Source organism: Loxodonta africana, chromosome 4 (assembly GCF_030014295.1).
Source record: "Loxodonta africana isolate mLoxAfr1 chromosome 4, mLoxAfr1.hap2, whole genome shotgun sequence".
Lineage (NCBI taxonomy): Eukaryota > Metazoa > Chordata > Mammalia > Proboscidea > Elephantidae > Loxodonta > Loxodonta africana.
Window position 1 is genome coordinate 66090070 of NC_087345.1, and position 22725 is coordinate 66112794.

General features: G+C 40.4%; 1 protein-coding gene across 1 annotated transcript in view; it reads right to left on the reverse strand.

Annotated features, from left to right (window-relative positions):
• MYRFL (myelin regulatory factor like) overlaps positions 1-22725 on the reverse strand; it is a 137878-nt gene that overhangs the window by 66426 nt on the left and 48727 nt on the right. Inside the window, exons 7-9 of the mRNA XM_010601363.3 lie at positions 10266-10342; positions 8606-8716; positions 6573-6663 (exon numbers count right to left, since the gene is read on the reverse strand). Coding sequence (XP_010599665.3) covers positions 6573-6663; positions 8606-8716; positions 10266-10342 — 279 coding nt within the window. The remainder of the gene's footprint in view (positions 1-6572; positions 6664-8605; positions 8717-10265; positions 10343-22725) is intronic.

Below are 22725 nucleotides of genomic sequence, written 5' to 3' on the forward strand. Positions count from 1 at the left end.
GACATATTCCTCTAAATGTGATTTTTGTGGGTTTGAGGCAGGTTGTCACGCATTGAGATGAACAGTAGGAACTCTAATTACCTAAAAAGTTAGCGCTAGGACAACTTCACTTTTTGCCTTTATGGTATATGGGAGCCCCGGTGGTGCAGTGGTTAAGAGCTCAGGCTGCTAACCAAAAAGTCGGCAGTTCGAATCTACCAGCTCCTTGGAAACCATATGGGGCATTTCTACTCTGTCCTATTGGGTCGCTATGAATCGGAATCGACTTGACGGCAGTGGGGTTTGGGTTATGGTATATGAGACACCGCACGCTCAGCACCTCTTCTGCATAAACATCTCTGAAAGAATGCTCGAGAAACCTACGACAATGGTTTCCTCAAGGATGGGAACATGGAGATGGAGAAACTGGATGGAAGATTCACCATTCACTACATACTATATCTTTTGGTATTGTTTCAGTGTTTTTACCACATGCATGTGCTACCAATTTAAGAAATAATTAAAAGAAACTACAAAGAGTAGCTCTTAGTTTGGGTTCATTTCAGAACTTTCAGATGTTTTCAACTTCCTATTTTGCTCCCACCTGTCTGCACCCTGAGCTGCTTGAAGACACAACCACTGACATTTGATAGACAAAAGCAGTGAGAGAATGTAAAGTAACAACTTTGAACATTATTTTATGTGAATTCACCTGAATAAAGAGCTTTTCTGCAAAGTCCCTAAAGCCCCCCTGGGTGTAAATAGCAAATTGGCTTTGACTCAAATCCTTTTATAGCAAGCAATCAACTAAATCCAAAGGTACACCATATAAAACGTTGATATATTTTGCTTTGCTCTGAACATAATGAGCCACTTTGAGGAAACAAAACAGTACAGTGATGGATTTTTTTCCTTAATGAGCTTTGGGATAATTATTATCCTGTTGGTAACTTGTTGCAGGAACAGCAGACGTAAGTAGATTTGATTTTTTGGAATAATTACAACAATCTCACTTGGCTAATATCAGATAAAAACTCAATCCCTAGTCTTAAAAGCTAGCAAGTGGCCATCTAAGATACATCAATTGGTCTCAACCCACCTGGAGCAAAAGAGAAAGAAGAACACCAAGGACACAAGGTAATTACAAGCCCAAGAGACAGAAAGGGCCACACATACCAGAGACTACATCAGCCTGAGACCAGAAGGACTAGATGGTGCCTGGCTACAACAAATGACTGCCCTGACAGGGAACACACCAGAGAGCCCCTGAGGGAGCAGGAGAGCAGTCGGATGCAGACCCCAAATTCTCCTAAAAAGACCAGACTTAATGGTCTGACTGAGACTAGAAGGAACCCTGTGGTCATGGCCCCCAGACCTTCTGATAGCCCAGTACAGGAACCATTCCCAAAGCCAACTCTTCAGACAGGGATTGGACTAGACAGTGGGTTGGAGAGGGATGCTGGTGAGGAATGAGCTTCTTGGATCAGATGGACACTTGAGACTATGTTGGCATCTCCTGCCTGGAGAGGAGATGAGAGGGTAGGGGAGTTAGAAGCTGGCCAAAAGGACACAAAAAGAGAGAGTAGAGGGAGGTAGTGGGCTGTCTCATTAGGGGGAGAGCAATTGGGAGTATGTAGTAAGGTGTATATAAGTTTTTGTGTGAGAGACTGACTTGATTTGTAAATTTTCACTTAAAGCACAATAAAAATTAAAAAAAAAACAAAACTGAATTCCTAAAATATATTCATATCATTTTGGAAAGGGCCACAGATCTACAATGTTCCAAGTACGTAACACAATGAAAGGATTCTCATCACTAAGAGGAAATGTTATTATAAGATCTGTGAACTTACTACCCTTCTCTGGAATCCATAATCTTAATTATGTCAAAGCAAACTGTAATATACTACTTTTGGAATTATTAAGTTGGTGGCACAAAGAGTTATGCGCCTAATTGCTAACCAAAAGGTTGTTAGTTTGAAATCACTCAACAGCTCCTTGGGAGCCAGACCTGGTGATCTGCTTCCATAAAGATTACAGCCAAGAAAACCCTATGGGGCAGTCCTACTCTGTCACATGGGGCCACAATGAGTCAGAATCAACTTGATGGCACCTAACAACAACATTCACATGTAGCCCAATAGTGGCTGGTTATATCAAAACACAAAAGTGGATTACTTGAAATTTCTAAAATACTCTTATTATTTGTCTCATAGCCTCATATAGTTAGGGAAAACCTGAACGTTCTAGTCTAAGTTATGACACAAACTGGCTGTGTGGCCTTGGGGCAGTCACTTAACCTTTCTGTACCAGTTTCCTCTTCTGAAGAATAAAGATAATAATTTTTTTTTTACCCATCTCACAAGGCTATTGAGGAAATTAATTGAAATCATGTGCACTTTGCGAAAACTTTTGAGAAGTCTCTTATACATGTAAGGAAGTAAAACAATATAATAGTCTCAAATGCAGCCTCAACACTCTGTTAGGTACAGCAACGTCTTTCAACCTGTAATCATTTAGTCTGCTCTCCTCAGCAACACATCTGCTGTCTCTCTTTACTATACATGGGACTGGGCTTCAAAGCTGCATAATTCTATGACACTCCGTTCACAAAGGGGCCCTGGAGACACAAAGGTTAAGCGCTCAGTTGCTAGCCAGAAGGTTGGAGGGCCAGGAGAAAGACCCGGCGACCTGTTCCCTTAAAGATTACAGCCTAGAAAACTCCATGGGGCAGTTCTACTCTGTCAACATGCGGTTATGAGCTAAAATTGACTGTACCTAACAACAATTCACAAACAATACAATGCAAATGGTGCCCCCTGCAGGTGCTCGGAATAGGAAACAGCATTAGCAGTAATTTGAGGCTGACTCTGTTTAAGCTGGAATGTATTTGCTGTTGTTTGAACTTCTAAAGCAGCAGCTCAAGAGCACACAATAGGAGAGCTTGAGCTGAGGAAGGCAGCTCACAGGAAATCAGTTTTTGCTCCTTTCTGAAAAAGCTACAGAAAATGAGCCTAGAAATGCTCTCTGCCAATGCTACTTAATGTGTGGTCCTCAGACCAGCAGCAGTAGCATTACCTGTTAGCCTTTCAGAAATGCACATTCTCAGGCATTCCAGACTTACTGAATTTAAAAATATGGGGATGGGGCCTAGATATCTGTGCTTTAACAAGCTCTCCAGGGGATTCTGATTCACAGCAAAGTTTGAGAAGTACTTCTTTATGCCGTACACTCCTGGTTAGCAGTTACCCCTTCCATGATTGACAGGAAGCTCTGGAGCACAGAGCGAAACAGACATTGCTCCACAAACTGACTCCACTGGGTAAATAAAACTGTCTGAACTTTAGGAGAGGTTTGTGTGTTGAGGGGGGAGAGGGAGTTTTGTGGTCAGAAATGGAAAGCACCCATGAAAAGGGAGATGGTACCTGGGACAGCTCTATGCTAACCCCCATCTCTTGCTATCCTTGCATATGCATGATCTCCGCTGTCTTTCCTCGCCCCCTGAGGGTCGGTTTCCCACCTCACGGCAGTGTGGTTTGCAGAACAGTAAAAGAGAAGTTCTTGGGGATGTGCCCATTTCTATTCTTCTGGAAAAGAAACTGGAATAATTTATTAGGTTCTAAAATGAGGAAACCCTAGCAGGTCTTTGAAAGGCAAACAAAAGTAGTCATCTCTCCTGCTTGTAACACAGCACTCCCAACCAGGTTTAATTATGTGTTTAAGAAGGAAAATGGAGCTAAAGTAAAGCCTAGTAATTAACAAGTGGATGCTGAAACAACTCCACTGGGGATTGCTCCCAAAAACAAAGGCCTGGGGAATAAATCTGTTCTTTGGTCATAAACCTTAATTTCCATTAAATTGGTCGATTTACACTACAGGACCATAATATATTTCTAAAGCTGTTTTGATTGACAACTCAGATGAACAGTTACTTGGTCCTGCCCACCACTACCACTCTCTCTCCAAGGATAATTCAGACAAGTTTAGTCTCTGGAGCCCCTCCTGGAGGCCTGATACTCACCTAGGTAGAAACCTCATACAATCATCCTCACCAAATAGTAAAACGTTAATCTCTCTCTTTGGAGGAACAGATTCTTAGGCCACAAAATTAATCAAGATTTGCTAAATGCAGTTTGCAATTCTCCATCTAATATGGTCAGGTCTTGTAACATTTTAAGTGCCAAATGTTCTTCCCATCCTAGATTCTGGAGCTCTAACAGACCAGGACATGGTCAAAGAGGCCCTTTTACAGAAGGTGGACTAGTCTGCCCTCTGCCTAGCCCATGAGGCCGATAGCTGTGAGTGCCCTCTGGAATCTCAGGGGCAGGAGATGTGTTCTATACCTGTTCTTAAGGCTCACTGATTCAATAGTGCTGTTTCTTCAGTTCAGGTTTTCTTTTGGTTGGTTTAAACATCAAATGGTTAAATAGACTCAAAAGTTTACATTCATTTTCACTTCTGTGTTTTAAGGTGAAAATGCAATAATATCAGCAAGATATTTCACGTTTGGGGGCCCAAGGGTTTGTGTTATTACCATTATTATCATTCTCACTGATATTAGGGCAAACTTTGTATTACTCAGCACACGTGTAGAACAGGACATTATCTCTAACCCAGAAGTATGGCTAGGAAAAAGCTACCAAACCTGAAATATAATCTCTTTTTTAAATAAGAATTCAGTGAATAACACAACAACAAATCTATACTAAATATAATTTGTTTAGAATATATGTTTGGGAAATAGACATATTATATGAACATATTATATATGAACATATATAAAATGTTCATATACATGCCGAATATGAATTGCAGAATCCTTCAGCTCCTCTAAGTTATCATCATGAGCTAAAGTATCAATATGCTCTGGGATTAAGAGATGCCAGCTAATAAAGAGTTCTGGTTAACAGAACGCAGGGGGTAGAGAGTTCCCTTTAGTATTGTTGTGTGACCACACAACAGCCATTGCACGCCTGTTCAAGGGCGACCAGCAGGAAGTGGAGAGACCTTGCCACCAGGTAAATTATTCAGAGTATGCAGGCTACTAGCAAACTGTCTAATTCAAGTGTGAGCTACTCAGCTCAGCGGAGCACTTTCATGATATCCAGTTTATGCTAATCCTAAAAAGAACAGCGTTGTCTGTCTTTATTCCTTCCTATTGTTTTTTTATTAGAATTCAGAAATCAACAAGCAGCCTGGGTTTCCAGGTTTTACTTTGAATCGAATCTGTTAGTGAAGCAAAGCAATACCAGATTGCATTAGGCGAGATTTCTAAGATGATCCTGAACCCTGCTAAGGGATGGACCGGGCAGCTTTGCAATTGGCTTATGACCAATGGGGGGAGCCCCACCTCCGCTTGCCCCAGAGGAACCTCATTTGCCACAGGTTATATCAAGGCTCCCAAAATACAGCTTGGGGCATGCATCCTCCCAGGCCTATAGCCCAATCCTCCCGAAACATCTGTACACATAAGTGTTTTACTTCATTTTCATCATTACTTCACCTCCATTAAAACTTTGAGATGCAGTTTAAGGATTTCCACTAATAGGTGGCTTATTATTTTTAAGAGACCGAAAGAACTACACAGAGGGCCCTTTGTTTCAGAATAGCTTGAGGCAAGCAAAGAAAGAGTCTACTTCCCAAACAGGCAGATTTTCTCCCCGGGGTCTAAGGTTAACAGCCACACACCTGGGCAGGCCCATAATCAACAATTTTCCCTGTTGGAGTCTACATGTTCTCTCTGTCTCATTTCAAAGACCATGACAACACAGCCCCTCCCAGGGCTGCTAGGCCATGTGGTTACCTGTTACCTCATGCCCCTGGCATTCTGGGCAGCTGCCAGCCTGGCCTCACACAGCTGCAGCTGCAGCTGCCAACAGCTTCATGTTTTTGTGGCTGCCAAGGCTCGTGTCCACAGCTGTGGCCAATCATTCATTCAGCTAAATACACTGAACCATGACTCTTTAATAGGCAATGGCCCAGGTGCCCCTGGGGTCACCAATCACTTTTAGGCAGGGAAATGGCTTCCTGCCACCTTCCCCACCCTATGGGGTGCCCTGTAGGTTTTCAGGTCACGGAGAGCTGGGTTCGTAATCCAGGCTCCAGCATTATAAACTGCATGATCATGGATGAGTGAGTTAGCTTCTTGAGCCTCACTTCCTCTGGATGCAAAGAATAAAATGATGCTATATACCCGGTGCCTAGAACATAGTGTAGAAACCAGGGTTTCTCAACCTCAGCACTACCGATGTATTGGGTTGGGCAATTCTTTGTCATGGGGTCTGTCCTACATATTGTAGAGTATCTAGTGGCATCCCTGGCCTCTACTCACAACACACCGGCAGTAACCTCCCTCAGTTGTGACAATCAAAAGTGTCTTCAGATATTGCCAAAGGTCCACTGAGGGACAAAATCACCTTTGGTTGAGAACTACTGTGTAAAAACTAAAATAATGGGATCCACTATTACTATCATCATCTTCATCATCAATGAAGAAGAACTAGCATATTTCACACATGCCATTGAAAATATAAATTCCACCTACAGGAAAGAAAGGCATGTAGGATCCAGAGAAATCACAGAACTAAACTTACCCGCACAATGATCCTTTCAGAGATGTGGGCAGACAACAAATAGAACTGGTCTTGATTAGCAGCATATAGTCCAACCACCAACATGAAGTATCTAATTCAGGAACAGCAGAACAATGCAAACACATCAGGGACCAGAAGCATAATTTGTACAATCAAAGACCACCCACCAGTTATTTAATACTGAATTTACCTAGAAAGGTTTGTGAATGTAAAGGTTGCCTTTTCTTCTGCTCTAAGTTGCCCCTCTTGTAAAATGAGAGTAGTTGGTTCACTCGCTTATGTTCTGGGCCAGCCCTTTGCCTGGCTTGGGTTATTCGCAAATTGCTTTGCAGGCCCAAAAGCAGCAGGAATGCAGACTTCACTGGGGAGACATTGCGGTGGGAACTTGGCTCTGCCCATCCATGCTGACTTGATGCAAGCCTCACCCTGCTGTGTTTCAGGGCCCTCAGCACAGCACTGCTCACACAACACACACACACACACATACAACAGGAAGCCACCTTACAGATGCCTTTTTCCAGAGCCCCCAAGCCACACGTCCTAGACTTAATGGAGGGCAGCCCAGCACTTTGCCCAACCACACAGGACCCTTGCTGCCACATCTGCTATGGACCCTGTACCCTGCACCTTCCACATCCTTGGTCATGTCTTTAGCCAAAGACCTGAACCTTCCCCTCCAATTGTTTCCTAGACAATCTCCATCACTATCATTCATCACCATGATTTCAATTTCTTCTTCCCATGTAACACCTATAAGAAGTTTAGGCCATCTTGTGAAAGTCAAAACAAAAATGATCCCTATCAGAGAAACTTTTGCTTTAACAACTACATGAAAAAGCTCCAGCAACTTCCCCTATAACACCCTGTAGGTTCTCCAATCCCCAGAGAACAAGAGTTCTTCCATCTATCTAAAGTAAATCAATAATAGTGATATTTGTTACCATTATCATTATTATTGTCTACCATCTATTGTATTCCCAAACTATGTCACTCACGGACAGTTTACCTACATTATGTCATTTAGATCCTTAAAACAACCCTATTGAAGTAGGATATTGTTACTGTTTCCATTTTACAGAATAGAAAAGTGAGTCTCAGAGAGATTAAGTGACATGTCCAACTTCACCCAGCTAGTAATGGCAGAATCAAATATTCAAACTTAATTCTGCCCAACTCCAAAACCTATGTTCTAAACAAGTGTTTCTCAAACTTGTACCTGCATCAGAACCACTGGGGGGCATGTTAAAATACAAATGACTGGGCTGCACCCCTGAGTTTCCGATTCAGTATGTCTAGGATGAAGCCCGAAAATTTGCATTTCTGACAAGTTCCCAGGTGATGCCAACTCTTCTAGTTCTGAGACAATGCTTTGAGAACCACAGGTCTAAATATTAATGCAAATCTCTCTCTCTCTCTTTTTTTTTTTTTTTTAATCAAAATTGTTATAGGAGAGCTCCAGGCCTCAGAGCATAATACTGGCAACCAGCACACAGATGTGTGAAATTCAGTCAATCCTCAACCCTCAGATGGCAATGAGACATAAACAAATGGTGACAGTGGAGAATCTTGGAGGGAATCACAGCAAGCAGATTTAGGACTGGGCAGGAGAGTGGGCACTGCAGGGAGTGAAGGTGGAAGAAGAAAAGTGTCCAACGGACAGCAAGTGAGATATGTCAAAAAGCTGACAGGAATTCCTGGGTGGTGCAGATGGTTAATGTCCTAGGCTGCTAACCAGAAGGCTGGAGGTTTGAATCCACTGAGAGGCACGTTAGAAGAAAGACATGGAAATCTACTCCTGAAAAATGAACGATTGAAAACTTTATGGAGCACAGTTCTACTCTGACACACACGAGGCGCCATAAGTCAGAATTGAATTGCCGACAAAAATGTTTTTTTTTTCCATAAACTGACAGAGTCAGAGAAGAGAGGAAAGTGAGTCAGGGAGGCCAAGAAGATTAGAAGGGCGTCAGAAGGGCACTGCCCTCTCTATTAAACCTCCCGCCAACCTGGAGTAGACACAGTGATGCCAGTACCTCTGATCGGGATTTGGTTTTCCCTTCTTTCTCATGTTATTTGCTGTGGTTTCACTGAAGTGTAATCTTCCCAGTGTAACTTTGGTTACCTGGTCAGCCTGTAGGTCAATTCTAAAACAAACGGCAGAAACACCAAGAGATTGTAAGAAAACAGAGTCTTTGATCATATCTAACCTGTTCTTAGATTCTCAGGTATGTTCAATTCCCAGTTCTCATCACATTCCTGAGGACAGTTCATCTCAGTCACAGGTTACTAATAAACTATCCACAGCATGGTCAGGAATGGCTGCCAGGGAAGGCCACAGAATAACGCTCGAATGGTTAAGAAATGCTCATTCAGCAGAAGAGCGAGTCCAGACTTTCTGACTCATAAGTGTCTTATGTTCCATATACCACAAATGGGCTCTTTCACCACCACAAGGGGGAGAAAAGATATAATTTATATATGTCTCTCTGCCACTGCTACCGCAGCATCATCTCCTGACTAAAGGAATTTCTCTAGGTTTGCTGTGAACTCCTTCACATCTTCACACATTTGCCCTCTCCTGGAGACCACACACAGCCTGCCAGATTGAGATGTCCCAGGCAAGTTTAGAGCTGTGTTTGCCGAAGTGGCTTTTGTTTGAATGTCAGAAGGAGCTACACTCTGGTCTGGGCAGGCAGTCGGATAATCATCTTCCCAGTCCAAATGGAATTGACTCAGGGTCAAAACAGTGAGATGTTCCAACTGCATTAGATGCCATCAAGTCAATTCTGACTCATGGCAACCCCATATATGACAGAGTAGAACTGTGCTCCATAGGGTTTTCAATGGATGATTTTTCAGAAGGTCTCCAGACCTTTTTTCCAAGGTGTCTGTGGGTGGACCGGAATCTCCAACCTTTCAGTTAGCCGCCAAGTGAGTTAATCATTTATACCACCTCAATTGTACCCCTCATCCCTTGCCAGATCAGTCAAAAAGGAAATCCTACTCCAGGTCATTCTATGGAGAGAATGCTAGCTTTGGACCTCCGTATTTCTTTGTATAGTCCAAGTCATGTATGTTTTCTACCTTGTAGGAAACTATCAATGTAGCTTTAAAAAAGAAAAAATGAATTGTAAGTATAGCATGTATTCAAAAAAAACTCAAACCAAACCTGTTGCTGTTGAGTCAATTCCAACTCACAGTGACTCTATAGGACAGAGTAGAACTGCCCCGAAGAGTTGCCAAGGAACAGATGGTGGATTTGAACTGCTGACCTTTTTGGTTAGCAGCTAAATGCTTAACCACTGCACCACCAGGGCCCCAGCATGGATCCAGAGCCTTAAAATTAATTCAATCAGCATTGTACTGATTTAAATGAAAAAATAAAAGAAAAATCTACCCATGGTCTATCTGGAGGAACTAAAGTTGTTAGCAAGGTTGTTAACAAGGTTGTTAGTAATAAATTATTATAAAAATAATAATGATAAAAATGGACCTTTTTATAAAGAATTTTTTGTAATTACTTCAATGCATTTTACCAATTCTAATTTTGTTGGTAAACACATCTTCATGATACTAACATATTCTTACTAATTTAGTTTCTAATGCAGGTTTGGTTTAAATAAGCAAGATAAATTGGACAACAGGTCTTCTTCCTAAAACATTCACAAAGGCATTCAGAAAACAAATTCTTACTTAACAGGGTTGAAAATCTTTTTGCTTCTATCTGCTTGGGACTGTTCAACAGTAATTATTTGATTGGTGGCTTCTACCTGTACGGAACAACAAAAAAGAAAAATTCATTAATAAATAATGTTCAAGAACTTAAAAAGTTTTCCAAGATACCGTGGTAGGCACTGGGTGGGAGAGGCAGGTCACTGAAAAAACATATAAGGCAATGTACCTGCCTTAAAACAGTGTGCCATTGCTGAGAAAAGAAATAAATAGCTGTAAAATTAAACAATGGAAACACAAGACAACAGAGTATTTCAGATAAGCAATGTGTACAGAGAGGGCTATGAAATGATCAAAACATCAGAAGCCAGACCAGATTCAAGATGGCAGCCTACTCAGATTCACTATGCCTTCCCTTGATAGCGAAGATCCAAGAAACAAAGTGAAACAAACACAGAGGACAACCCTGGAACTCTGAGCATCAAATGAAAGGATATAGATCAAACACTGACTGGCAAAAGAAACTGAATGATAGCAATGAACGGGGAGAGATACAGAGTAGAGGTACCCTGCCAGACAGCCCGGCACAGTGGAGCCATTTTGAGACAAAGCCAGAAGCAACCCAGGTAAGAGGAGTATAATAGGAAGACAACATCACAGAACTCCCAAATAGGAGAAAGGAGACACAGAAGCTGAGTCGACATACCCAGAGTGAAGCAAGGCAAGCAGAACATGAACTGGAGCTAAGTAGGGAAAGCACAGAAGGAGAATGAGAGTTTCAGGGTTCCTGGCATACACAGAGCAGGGAGGGAGCCAGGCCCAGAGACAGGGTGACTCTCCAGCAACAATACCTAACCGGTAGAGTGGGTGGTGAGAATGGAGCAATAGATGAACACCACCTTTTTTTCTTTTCTCTCCCCTCCTCCACAGCTACCACTCCACCCCTCCTCACTGGAGAGGGTACCTACATGAACCCTAGTTGCCCACCCCACCCCCACCTCAAAGAGCACCAGTGTGACCCTGGCTGCCTGCCCCCACACCACCCCGACCTACAAGAGCACCTGCGCAACCACCAACCTACTACTCTTCCTCTCCTCTACTGCAAAGAGTACCTGTGTGACCCCCAGCTGCCTACCTTGCCCCTTCCCCACTGGAGGGAGCATCTGGGCTCCCCTCAGCCATCTGCTCAACCTCCTTTCCCACCAGAGAGAGCTCCTCATGACCCCCAGTCACTCACTTCACCCCTTTTCTGCTGGAGAGCACACCTGTGCAACCCCTGCTCTCCCATCCTGCCCCGCTCCCACCAGAAAGAGTGCCCACACTTCCCAACACCACCCATCCCACCCCTCCGCCACTGCAGAGAGTGCCTGCATGACCCCCAGTCACCTGCCCCCCCCATCAGGGAGAGCACCTGTGTGCCCCTCAGCTGACTGCTCTGCTCCTGCCCAACAGAGGGGGCACCTCAGTGTACCCTGAATACCTGCCTATCTCCTTGCCCATCGCCCACCCCCCTGGAAAACAACTGTGAGCATTCATTCCCATACCACTGAATAGCACTTGCCCAGTGTGCCCTCAGCCATCTCACACATACAGTGAACAGAGACAAGAGCTCGCCCAGCCTGCTGTTGCCCCATCCAACTGGGGGCAGGAAGTAAACTTCCTGACATTTGCTGACATACATCCAGCTCACCTGCACTGATAAATCAAAACAAAACAAAATGAAAAAAAAAAATCAAATTAAAACACCTTAATGCCTCAGAGACAGCAGACAGTATCAAATCACATAAAGAAACAAGACAAGATGGCTCAGTCAAATGACCAAAATAAAGGTGCAGAAAACCTTTTGGAGGAAGAGATCAAAATGGAACTGCCTGATAAGGAATTCAAAAGGCTTATCTATAAGGTCCTCAAGAGATCAAGGAAAGCATAGACAAAACCATAGATGAATTCAGGAAAACAATACAAGAACAAAAAGACAAATTAAATAGATAATTAGAAATCATACAAAAACAGCAACTAGAAATTCAGAAGATTAACAGTAAAATATCAGAAACATATAACTTTATGGGAGGACACGGAAGTAGAGTTGAAACAATGGATGATATAATTAGTGAAATAGAGAACAACAGAAAAAATAATGAAAAGAAGAAGAAGAAAGTCTAAGACTTATATGGGATACTATGAAGAGGAATAAATTATGTGTGATGGGAATCCCAGAACAGGAAGAGACAAAATAAATGAATAAAAAGCATCAAATTTTTGAAAATTTGTTGGAAGAAAACTTCTCCAAAAATGATGAAAGATGAGAAGATTTCCACCCAAAATCTCAACAAACCCTATGCAGGATAGACCCCAAAAGAAAGTCATCCAGACATATCATAATCAGACTTTCCGAATACAAAGATAAAGAATTCTGACAGTAGCTCAGGAAAAAACGAAATATCTCCTACAAGGGACTCCAATAAGGCTAAGTTCTGATTTCTTGGCAGAGGCCATGCAAGCGAGAAGAGCATGGGATGACATACATAAAACCCTGAAAGTAAAGGACTGCCAACCAAGAATCATATACCCAGCAAAATATAATGACAAAATTAGGATATTCCCAGATAAACAGAAATTAATGGAATTTGTAAAAAACCTTACAATAAATATTAAAGGGAGTCCTTCAGATAGAAAACCAATGACAACAGACAACAACCTGAGAATGAGCCACACTATGGCATCACCAAGATGCCAAACCAGGTAGAGAAATCTCAAAAGTAAAATAAAACTACAGAACCAAAAACAGGGAAACAGAGATGTCAATCTGAAATCGAGACAACTTTAAAACAAAAAGGGTGAATGAATGGTATAAATACAGAACTTCCATGTGGAGAAGAAGTCTAGGCAATATCTAAAAATAACAGACTGTTTTAAACATAGGATGATAAAAGTAAACCTCACAGTAATCACAAAGAAAATTAACAAACCTACCCACCAAAATAAAAAAGAATATTAAAAAGACTCAGTGTTTCAGTTATCTAGTGCTGCTATAACAGAAATACCACAAGTGAATGGCTTTAACAAAGAGAAGTTTATTCTCTCACAGTCCAGTTCGCTAGAAGTCCGAATTCAAGGCACCAGTTCCAGGGGAAAGCTTTCTCCCTCTGTGGGCTTTGGAGGAAAGTCCTTGTCATCAATCTTCACTGGTCTAGGAGCCTCTCTGCAAAGGAACCTCAGGTCCAAGGGATACACTCTACTCCCGGCGCTGTTTTCTTGGTGGTATGAGGTCCCCATGTCTCTCCATTCACTTCTGTCTTTTATATCTCAAAAGAGATTGGCTCAAGTTGTTGATTAATCTTGTAGATTGAGTCTACATAACTGCTGATAATTCCATCTCGTTGACATCATAGACACAGGATTTACAACACATAGGAAAATCACATCAGATGACAAAATGGTGGATAATCACACAATACTGGGAATCATTGTTGCTGTTGTTTGCTGCCGCCCAGTATGTTTGATTCATAGCAACCCTATGTACAACAGAATGAACCACTGCCAGGTCCCGCACCATCCTCACAATCATTGTTATGCTTGAGCTCATTGTTGCAGCCACTGTGTCAATCCATCATATTGAGGGTCTTCCTTTTTTTTCACTAACCCTCTACTTTACCAAGCATGATATCTTTCTCCAAGGACTGATCCCTTCTGATAACGTGTCCAAAGTATGTGAGACATAGTCTTGCCAGCCTTGCTTCAAAGGAGCATTTTGGTTGTACTTCTTCCAAGAAAGATGTGTTCATTCTTTTGGCAGTACATGATATATTTAATATTCTTCACCAACCCCTCAATTCAAAGGTGTCAATTCTTTGGTCTTCCTTTTCATAGCTCAGCTTTTGCATGCATACGAGGCAATTGAAAACACCATGGCTTGGGCCAGGCGCACCTTAGTCTTCAAGGTGACATTTTTGATTTTCAACACTTTCAAGAGGTCCTTTGTAGCAGATTTACCCAATGCAATGCATCTTTTGATTTCTTTACTGCTGCTTCCATTTGTGTTGATTGTGGGTCCAAGTAAAATGAAACCCTTCACAATTTCAATCTTTTCTCTGTTTATCATGATGTTGCTTATTTGTCCAATTGTGAGGATTTTTGTTTTCTTTATGTTGAGGTGTAATCCATCCTGAAGGCTGTGGTCTTTGATCTTCATCAGTAAGTGCTTCAAGCCCTCTTCGCTTTCAGCAAGCAAGGGAGTATCATCTGCATAATGCAGGTTGTTTATGAGTCTTTCTCCAATCCTGATGCCCCATTCTTCTTCATATAATCCAGCTTCTCGAATTATTTGCTAAGCATACAGACTGAATAAGTTTGGTGAAAAGATACAACCCTGATGCACACCTTTCCTGACTTTAAACCACACAGTATCCCCTTGTTCTGTTCAAATGACTGCCTCTTGATCTATGCACAGGTTCCTCATGAACACAATTTAGTGTTCTGGAATTCCCATTCTTCGCAATGTTATCCACAATTTGGTATGATACACACAGTCAAATGCCTTTGCATAGTCAATAAAACACAGATTAACATCTTTCTGGTATTCTCTGCTTTCATCCAGGATCCATCCGGCATCAGCAATGATATCCCTGATCACACCCTCTTCTGAATCCAGCTGGGAATCATGGCCTAGCCAAATTGATACAAATATCTTTGGGGGACATAATTCAATGCATGATACTCAATAAACACAAAATTGACAAAAACAAAGGAAATGAAAAGACAATGCATGAACAAAAAGAACTCAGCACAGAAAATTAAGTGGAACAAAGAAACTGTCAACACCACACACAAAAAAAAAGCATAACAAAATGACAGCAGTAAATTTATGTCAACCAATAATCACACTGAATGTAAACAGGTTAAATATACCAGTCAACAGACAGATAATGGCAGAATAAATTAAAAAAAAACATGGCCTATCAATATGTTGCCTAAATGAGACACACTTTAGACACAAAAACATAAAGACGTTAAAAATTAAAGGATGGAAAAAATACATCAAGCAAAGAGTAACAAAAAAAAGAGGAATAACAATATTAATCGCTGATAAAATAGACTTTAAATCAAACTCCATCACAAGAAACAAGAAAGGACATTATACGATGATTAAGGGATCAATCCACCAAGGGGCATAACCATAATAAATATCTATGCTCCCAATGACAGCTCTGAAATACATAAACTTCAACAGAAACAGAGAAATAGACAGTTCTACAATAATACTAGAAGAATTTAACGCATCACTTTTAATAACGGACAGAACAACTAGAAAGAAGCTCAACAAAGAGAGCGAAGGACTAAATAATACAGTCAATCAACTTGAATGCATAGACGTATACAAAGTATTCCACCCAGCAGCCCCACACTACACATTCTTCTCCAGCACACATGTATCATTTTCTAGAATAGAATATATTCTAGGCCACAAAGTAAAATTCAAAAAACTTGAAATGATACAAAGCTTCTTCTCAGATCACAATGCTATAAAGTCAGAAATCAGTAACAGGAATAACAAGATAAAAATCAAATACTTGGAAGCTGAACAACATCATGCTTAAAAGACACTAGGCAATAGAAGAAATTAAAAAAGAAATTTAGAAATTTCTAGATTCAAACGAGAATGAAAATACTACATACCAAAAGCTTTGGGACACTGCAAAAGCAGTGCTCAGAGGCCAATTTATAGCAATAATGTGCACATCAAAAAAGGAGGACCAAAATCAATACTTTAACCCTACAATTTGAACAAATAGAAAAAGAGCAGCAAAAAAGAAACCCATAACCACCAGAAGAAAGGAAATGATAAAGATTAGAGCAGGAATAAACATGGGTGTGTTTATATCAGTTCATGTAAAGGTTCTTGTTTCTCTAGGATATATTCCAAGGAGTGGGATTGCTGGGTCCTATGGTAGTTCTATCTCTAGTTTTTTAGGGAAGGGCCAAATTGATTTCCAAAGTGGTTGTACCATTTTACATTCCTACCAGCTGTATAGAAGTGTTCCAGTCTCTCCATAACCTCTCCAACATTTATTATTTTGTGTTTTTTGGATTAATGCTAGCTTTGTTGGGGTGAGATGGAATCTCATTGTACTTTTGATTTGCATTTCTCTAATGGCTAATGATCGTGAGCATTTCCTCATGTATCTGTTAGCTAACTGAATGTCTTCTTTAGTGAAGTGCCTGTTCATATCTTTGTCCATTTTTTAATTGGGTTATTTGCCTTTTTGTAGTTGAGTTTTTGCAGTATATGTAGATTTTAGAGATCAGACGCTGATCGGACATGTCATAGCTAAAAATTTTTTCCCACTCTGTAGGTAATCTTTTTACTCTTTTGGTGAAGTCTTTGGATGAGCACAGATGTGTGATTTTTAGAAGCTCCCAGTCATCTAGTTTCTCTTTTGCATCATTAGTAATGTTTTGTATACTGTTTATGCCATGTATTAGGGCTCCTAGCATTGTACCTATTTTTTCTTCCATGATTTTTATCATTTTAGATTTTATATTTAGGCCTTTGATCCATTTTGAGTTAGTTACTGTGCATGGTGTGAGGTATGGGTCCTGTTTCATTTTTTTGCAGATGGATATCCAGTTATGCCAGCACCATTTGTTAAAAAAAGACTGTCTTTTCCCCATTTTACTGACTTTGGGCCTTTGTCAAATATCAGCTGCTCATATGTGGATGGATTTATGTCTGGATTCTCAATTCTGTTCCATTGGTCTATGTATCTGTTTTTGTACCAGTACCAGGCTGTTTTGACTACTGTGGTGGTATAATAGGTTCTAAAATCAAGGGAGAGTGAGGCCTCCCACTTTGTTATTCTTTTTTATTAATGCTTTACTCATCCGGGCCTCTTTCCCTTCCATATGAAGTTGGTGATTTGTTTCTCCATCTCATTAAAAAATGTTGCAATTTGGATCAGAATTGCATTGTATCTATAGATTGCTTTTGGTAGAATACACATTTTTACAAGGGAGCAAGGTATGTTTTTCCACTTATGGAGGTCTCTTTTGGTTTCTTGCAGTAGTTATCTTATAGTTTTCTTTGTATAGGTCTTTTACATCTCTGGTAAGATTTATTCCTAAGTACTTTATCTTCTTGGAGGCTACTGTAAATGGTATTGATTTGGTGATTTCCTCTTCGATGTTCTTTTTATTGGTGTAGAGGAATCCAAATGATTTTTGTATGTTTAGCCTATATCCTGATACTCTGCTGAACTCTTCTATTAGTTTCAGTAGTTTTCTTGAGGGTTTTCTGTGTATGAGATCATGTCATCTGCAAATAGAGATACTTTTACTTCTTCTTTACCAGTCTGGATGCCCTTTATTTCTTTATCTAGCCTAATTGCTCTGGCTAGGGGACCTCCAGCCTAATTTTGAATAAGAGTGGTGATAAAGGGCATCCTTGTCTAGTTCCCAATCTTAAGGAGAATGTTTTCAGGCTCTCTCCATTTAGGAGGATGTTGGCAGTTGGCTTTCTATAAATGCCTTTTATTACATTGAGGAATTTTCTTTCTATTCTTATTTTGCTGAGAGTTTTTATGAATGTGTGTTGAACTTTGTTAAATGCCTTTTCTGTATCAAGTTTTAAGATCATGTGGTTCTTGTCTTTTGTTTTATTTATATGATGGATTACATTAATTTTTTTTCTAATGTTGAACCATCCCTGCATACCTGGTATGAATCCCACTTGGTCATGGCAAATTTTTTTTTTTTAAGCGTTATTGAATTCTATAGGCTAGAATTCTGTTGAGGATTTTTGCATCTAAGTTCATGAGGGATAGAGATCTGTAATTTTCTTTTTTTGTGGTGTCTTTACCTGCTTTTGGTATCAGGGATATGCTGGCTTCATAGAATGAGTTTGGGAGTATCCTGCCCTTTTCTATGCTCTAAAATACCTTTAGTAGTAGTGGCATTAACTCATCTCTGAAAGTTTCGTAGAACCCTGCACTGAAGCCATCTGGGACAGAGCTTTTTTTTGTCGGGAGTTTTTTTATTATCTTTTCAATTTCTTCTTTTGTTACGGGTTTATTTAGTTGTTCTACCTCTGTTTGTGTTAGTTTAGGTAGGTAGTGTGTTTGTAGAAATTCATCCATTTCTTCTAGGTTTTCAATTTGTTAGAGTACAATTTTTCCTAGTAATCTGATATGATTCTTTTCATTTCAGTTGGGTCTCTTGTAATATCGTCCATCTCATTTCTTATTCGGATTATTTGCTTCCTCTTCTTTTTTTTTTTTTTTTTGTCAATTTGTCCAGTGGTTTATCAATTTTGTTACTGTTTTCAAAGAACCAGCTTTTGGTCTTGTTAATTCTTTCAATTGTTTTCCTGTTTTCTATTTCCCTTAATTCTGCTCTAATTTTTATTATTTGCTTTCTTCTGGTGCCTGAGGGTTTCTTTTGTTGCTCCTTTCTATTTGTTCAAGTTATAGGAATAATTCTTTGATTTTGGCCCTTTTTTCTTTTTGGAAATGTGCATTTATTGATATAAACTGACCTTGGAGCATCGCTTTATCTGTGTCCCAAAGGTTCTGATATGAAATGTTTTCATTCTCATTGGTTTCTATGAATTTCTTTATTCCATCCTTGATGTCTTCTACAACCCAGTCGTTTTTGAGCAGGGTATTGTTCAGTTTCCAAGTGTTTGATTTCTTTTTCCCTGCTTTTTCTGTTATTGATTTCTACTTTTATGGCCTATGGTCAGAGAAGATGCTTTGTAATATTTCAATGTTTTGGATTCTGCTAAGGCTTGCTTTATGACCTAATATGTGGTCTATTCTGGAGAATGTTCCATGTGCAGTAGAAACGAAAGTATAGTTGGTTGCTGTTGGGTGGAGTGTTCTGTATATGTCTGTGAGGTCAAGTTGGTTGATTGTGGCATTTAGATCTTCCGTGTCTTTATTGAGCTTCTTTCTGGATGTCCTGTCCTTCACTGAAAGTGGTGTGTTGAAGTCTCTTACTATTATTGTGGAGCTGTCTATCTCACTTTTCAATGCTGTTAGAGTTTGTTTTATACATCTTGCAGCCCTGTCATTGGGTGCATAAACATTTAATATGGTTATATCCTCCCGGTATAGTGTCCCTTTAATCATTATATAGTGTCCTTCCTTATCCTTTGTGGTAGATTTAATGTTAAAGTCTTTTTTGTCAGAAATTAGTATTGCCACTCTTGCTCTTTTTTGATTGTTGTTTGCTTGATATATTTTTTTCCATCCTTTAAGTTTTAGCTTTTTTTTCTCTAAGGTGTGTCTCCTGTAGGCAGCATATAGATAGATCATTTTTTTTTTTAATCCATTCTGCCACACTCTGTCTCTTTATTGGTGCATTTAGTCCATTTATATTCACTGTAATTACGGGTAGGTATTTTTATGTTTAGTGCTGTCATTTTGATGTCTTTTTCTGTGTTGTTGACAGTTTCTTTTTCCCACTTAATTTTTTGTGCTGAATAGTTTATCTTTATATATTGTCTTTTCCTCTAATTCATTGTTGTTGATTCTATTTCTGCTGAGTCTCTATTTTTTTCTTGTATTTTATTTTGATGAGTAGGATTGTTAGTCTCCTTTGTGGCTACCATAATATTTACTACCTATTTTTCTAAGTTTAAACCTAACTTTTATTTCTTTGTATCACCTTGTCTTCCTCTCCGTATGAAAGACCTATGACTACATTTCTTAGTCCCTCTTTCTTGTTTTAATGTTGTCTTCTTTTACATAATAACATCACTGTTCCCCTGTTTTGAGCATTTTTTTTAATCTTGATTTATTTCTGTGATTTCCCTATCTGGGTTGATATCTGATTGTTCTGTCCAGTGTTCTAGTCTTTGGTTGATATCTGATATTATTGATTTTCTAACCAAAGAACTGCCTATAGTATTTCTTGTTGTTTTGGTTTTTACGAATTCCCTAAACTTTTATTTATCTGGAAATGTCCTAATTTCACCTTCATATTTGAAAGACAGTTTTGCTGGATATACGATTCTTGGCTGGCAATTTTTTTTCCTTCAATGCTTTACATAAGTCATCCCATTGCCTTCATGCCTGTATGGTTTCTGCTGAGTAGTCCGAACTTATTCTTATTGACTCTCCTTTGTAGGTGACTTTTCGTTTATCCCTAGCTGCTCTTAAAATTCTCTCTTTATCTTTGGTTTTAGGAAGTTTGATTATAATATGTCTTGGTGACTTTCTTTTAAGATCTACCTTATGTGGAGTTCGATGAGCATCTTGGATAGATATCTTCTCATCTTTCACAATATCAGGGAAGTTTTCTGCCAACAAATCTTCAACAATTCTCTCTGTATTTTCTGTTATCCTTCCCTGTTCTGGTACTCCAATCACTAGTAGGTTATTTCTCTTGATAGAGTCCCACATGATTCTTAGAATTTCTTCAGCTTTTTTAAATTCTTTTATCTGATTTTTCTTCAAATATATTGGTCCCAAGTGCTTTATGTTCCATCTCACCAATTTTGCCCTCCACTTGCTCATTTCTGCTGCTCTGACTTTCTAGGGAGTTGTATGATTCTGTAATTTTATTGTTAATCTTCTGAATTTCTGATTGCTGTCTCTCTATGGATTCTTGCAGCTTATTAAATTTTTCATCATGTTCTTGAATACCCTTTTTAATTTCCTTGACTGCTTTATCTGTGTGTTCCTTGGCTTGTTCTGAGTAATGCCTGATCTCCTTCCTGATCTCATTCCTCTTGGAGAGTTCTGCATATCAATCTTTTGTATTCTGCATCCAGTAATTCCAGGAAGGCACCTTCATCCAGAAGATTCCTTAAGTCTTTGTTTTGAGAGCTTGTTGAAGCAATCATGGTCTGCTTCTTTATGTGATCTGATATTGACTGTTGTCTCCAAGCCATCTGTAAGTTAGTGTATTAGTTTATTTTATGTTTGCTTACTGTATCCTAGCTTCTTGCTTTGTTTTGTTTTGATATGCCCAAATGGGTTGCTCGAGTGAGCTAGCTTGGTTATTTTCACCTTTGAAGCTCTGATGTCCTGTCGCCAGATGGCTATAGCTGTTATCAGGTATATCAGCCAGGAGTCCATTCACTTTTCTTGTATGGATTCTGCTCAAGAGTCCAGGTAGCTGGTCATCAAGTGTGTGCTACAGGTTCTGTCCTACAGTCTTAGAGTGGCAGAGGTGATTGGTGTAGGTACCAGTACCTCTTTGCTGCAGTGGGTCATGCTCTCAACAAGTCAGGGGGCTGACGACCATTCCCCAAGTGTCTGTGAGGAAAGCACATCCCTCTTCCCTAGAGCACACAGGTGGGTGGGTTCTGCAGCTGGACCATGGGCACCCAATGCTTTTGGTTGCAAGGACTGGGAGGTACCAATTATCCTTGGACCACTGTTGTGGGTGGCTAGGTGACCTAAGTGGACCCACCAGTCCTTAGGTCCCTGATGTGGGTAGGTGAAGACCCCGCTTAATAGGCAAAGCTGTGCCAAACATCAAACACCCACTTCTCCACCACACAGCTGAAATAGGCCCATACAGGTCCATGCAGGGGGGAAAGGTATTCAAAGTCCACAGACTATTTATGCCTGGACAGGGGCCACTTCTGTCCTGAGCTCCCCAAGTTAGTGGAGCTGATAAATTATCTTTTCCCCCAACTGTGAATTTATTTGTTCTCCAAGGTCAGGAGAATGCCTCAGAGCACTCAGCAGAGCCTATCTCAGGCCAGGGAAATCAACAGCCACTGAAACCAGCTTGGGGGTGGGGGGGGCACAGTAAAATATAAGCAAGTACTTAGACTTTGCCAAGAGCACCATTCTTCTCTGGTTCTGGAGGTGTGAGTAGACTGTGCAGCTGGCTGTTTCTCCCAGAGGAAACTGCAGCCAAATGCTACTACCAGCCCGCCATAGTTGCTCCCAGGAATGGCTCCTGAGGGGTCCCATCGATTCAGGTCTGGCAGCTCCTCTCTGCTTCTGAACCATCTCTCCCTCCACCTGTCACTCAGTCCGTTTTCTAACTTTGTGTTGGATGTTCAGGCTCCTAGCTTGTTATAAAAAAAATCGTTTCACTTGTTTTTTTGGGTCTTCGTTGTAAAAGGATCACCGGAAGCATCTGGCTATTCCACCATCTTGGCCTCGCCTCTCCCCTGTCTTTTTAATGACCTCTTGCTTTCTTCATGTACGATGTTCTTGATGTTATTCCACAGTTTATCTGGTCTTCTTTCATTAGTGTTCAATGCATCAAATCTATTCTTGAGATGGTCTCTAAATTCAGGTGCGTTATACTCCAGGTTGTACTTCGGATCTCATGGGCTTGTTCTAATTTTCTTCAGTTTCAACTTGAACTTGCATAAGAGTAATTGATGGTCTGATTCACAGTCTGCCCCGGCCTTGTTCTGACTGATGATGTTGAGCTTCTGCATTGTCTCTTCCCACAGATGTAGTCGATTTGATTTCTGTGTATTGCATCTGCCAAGGTCCACACGTACAATCGCCAT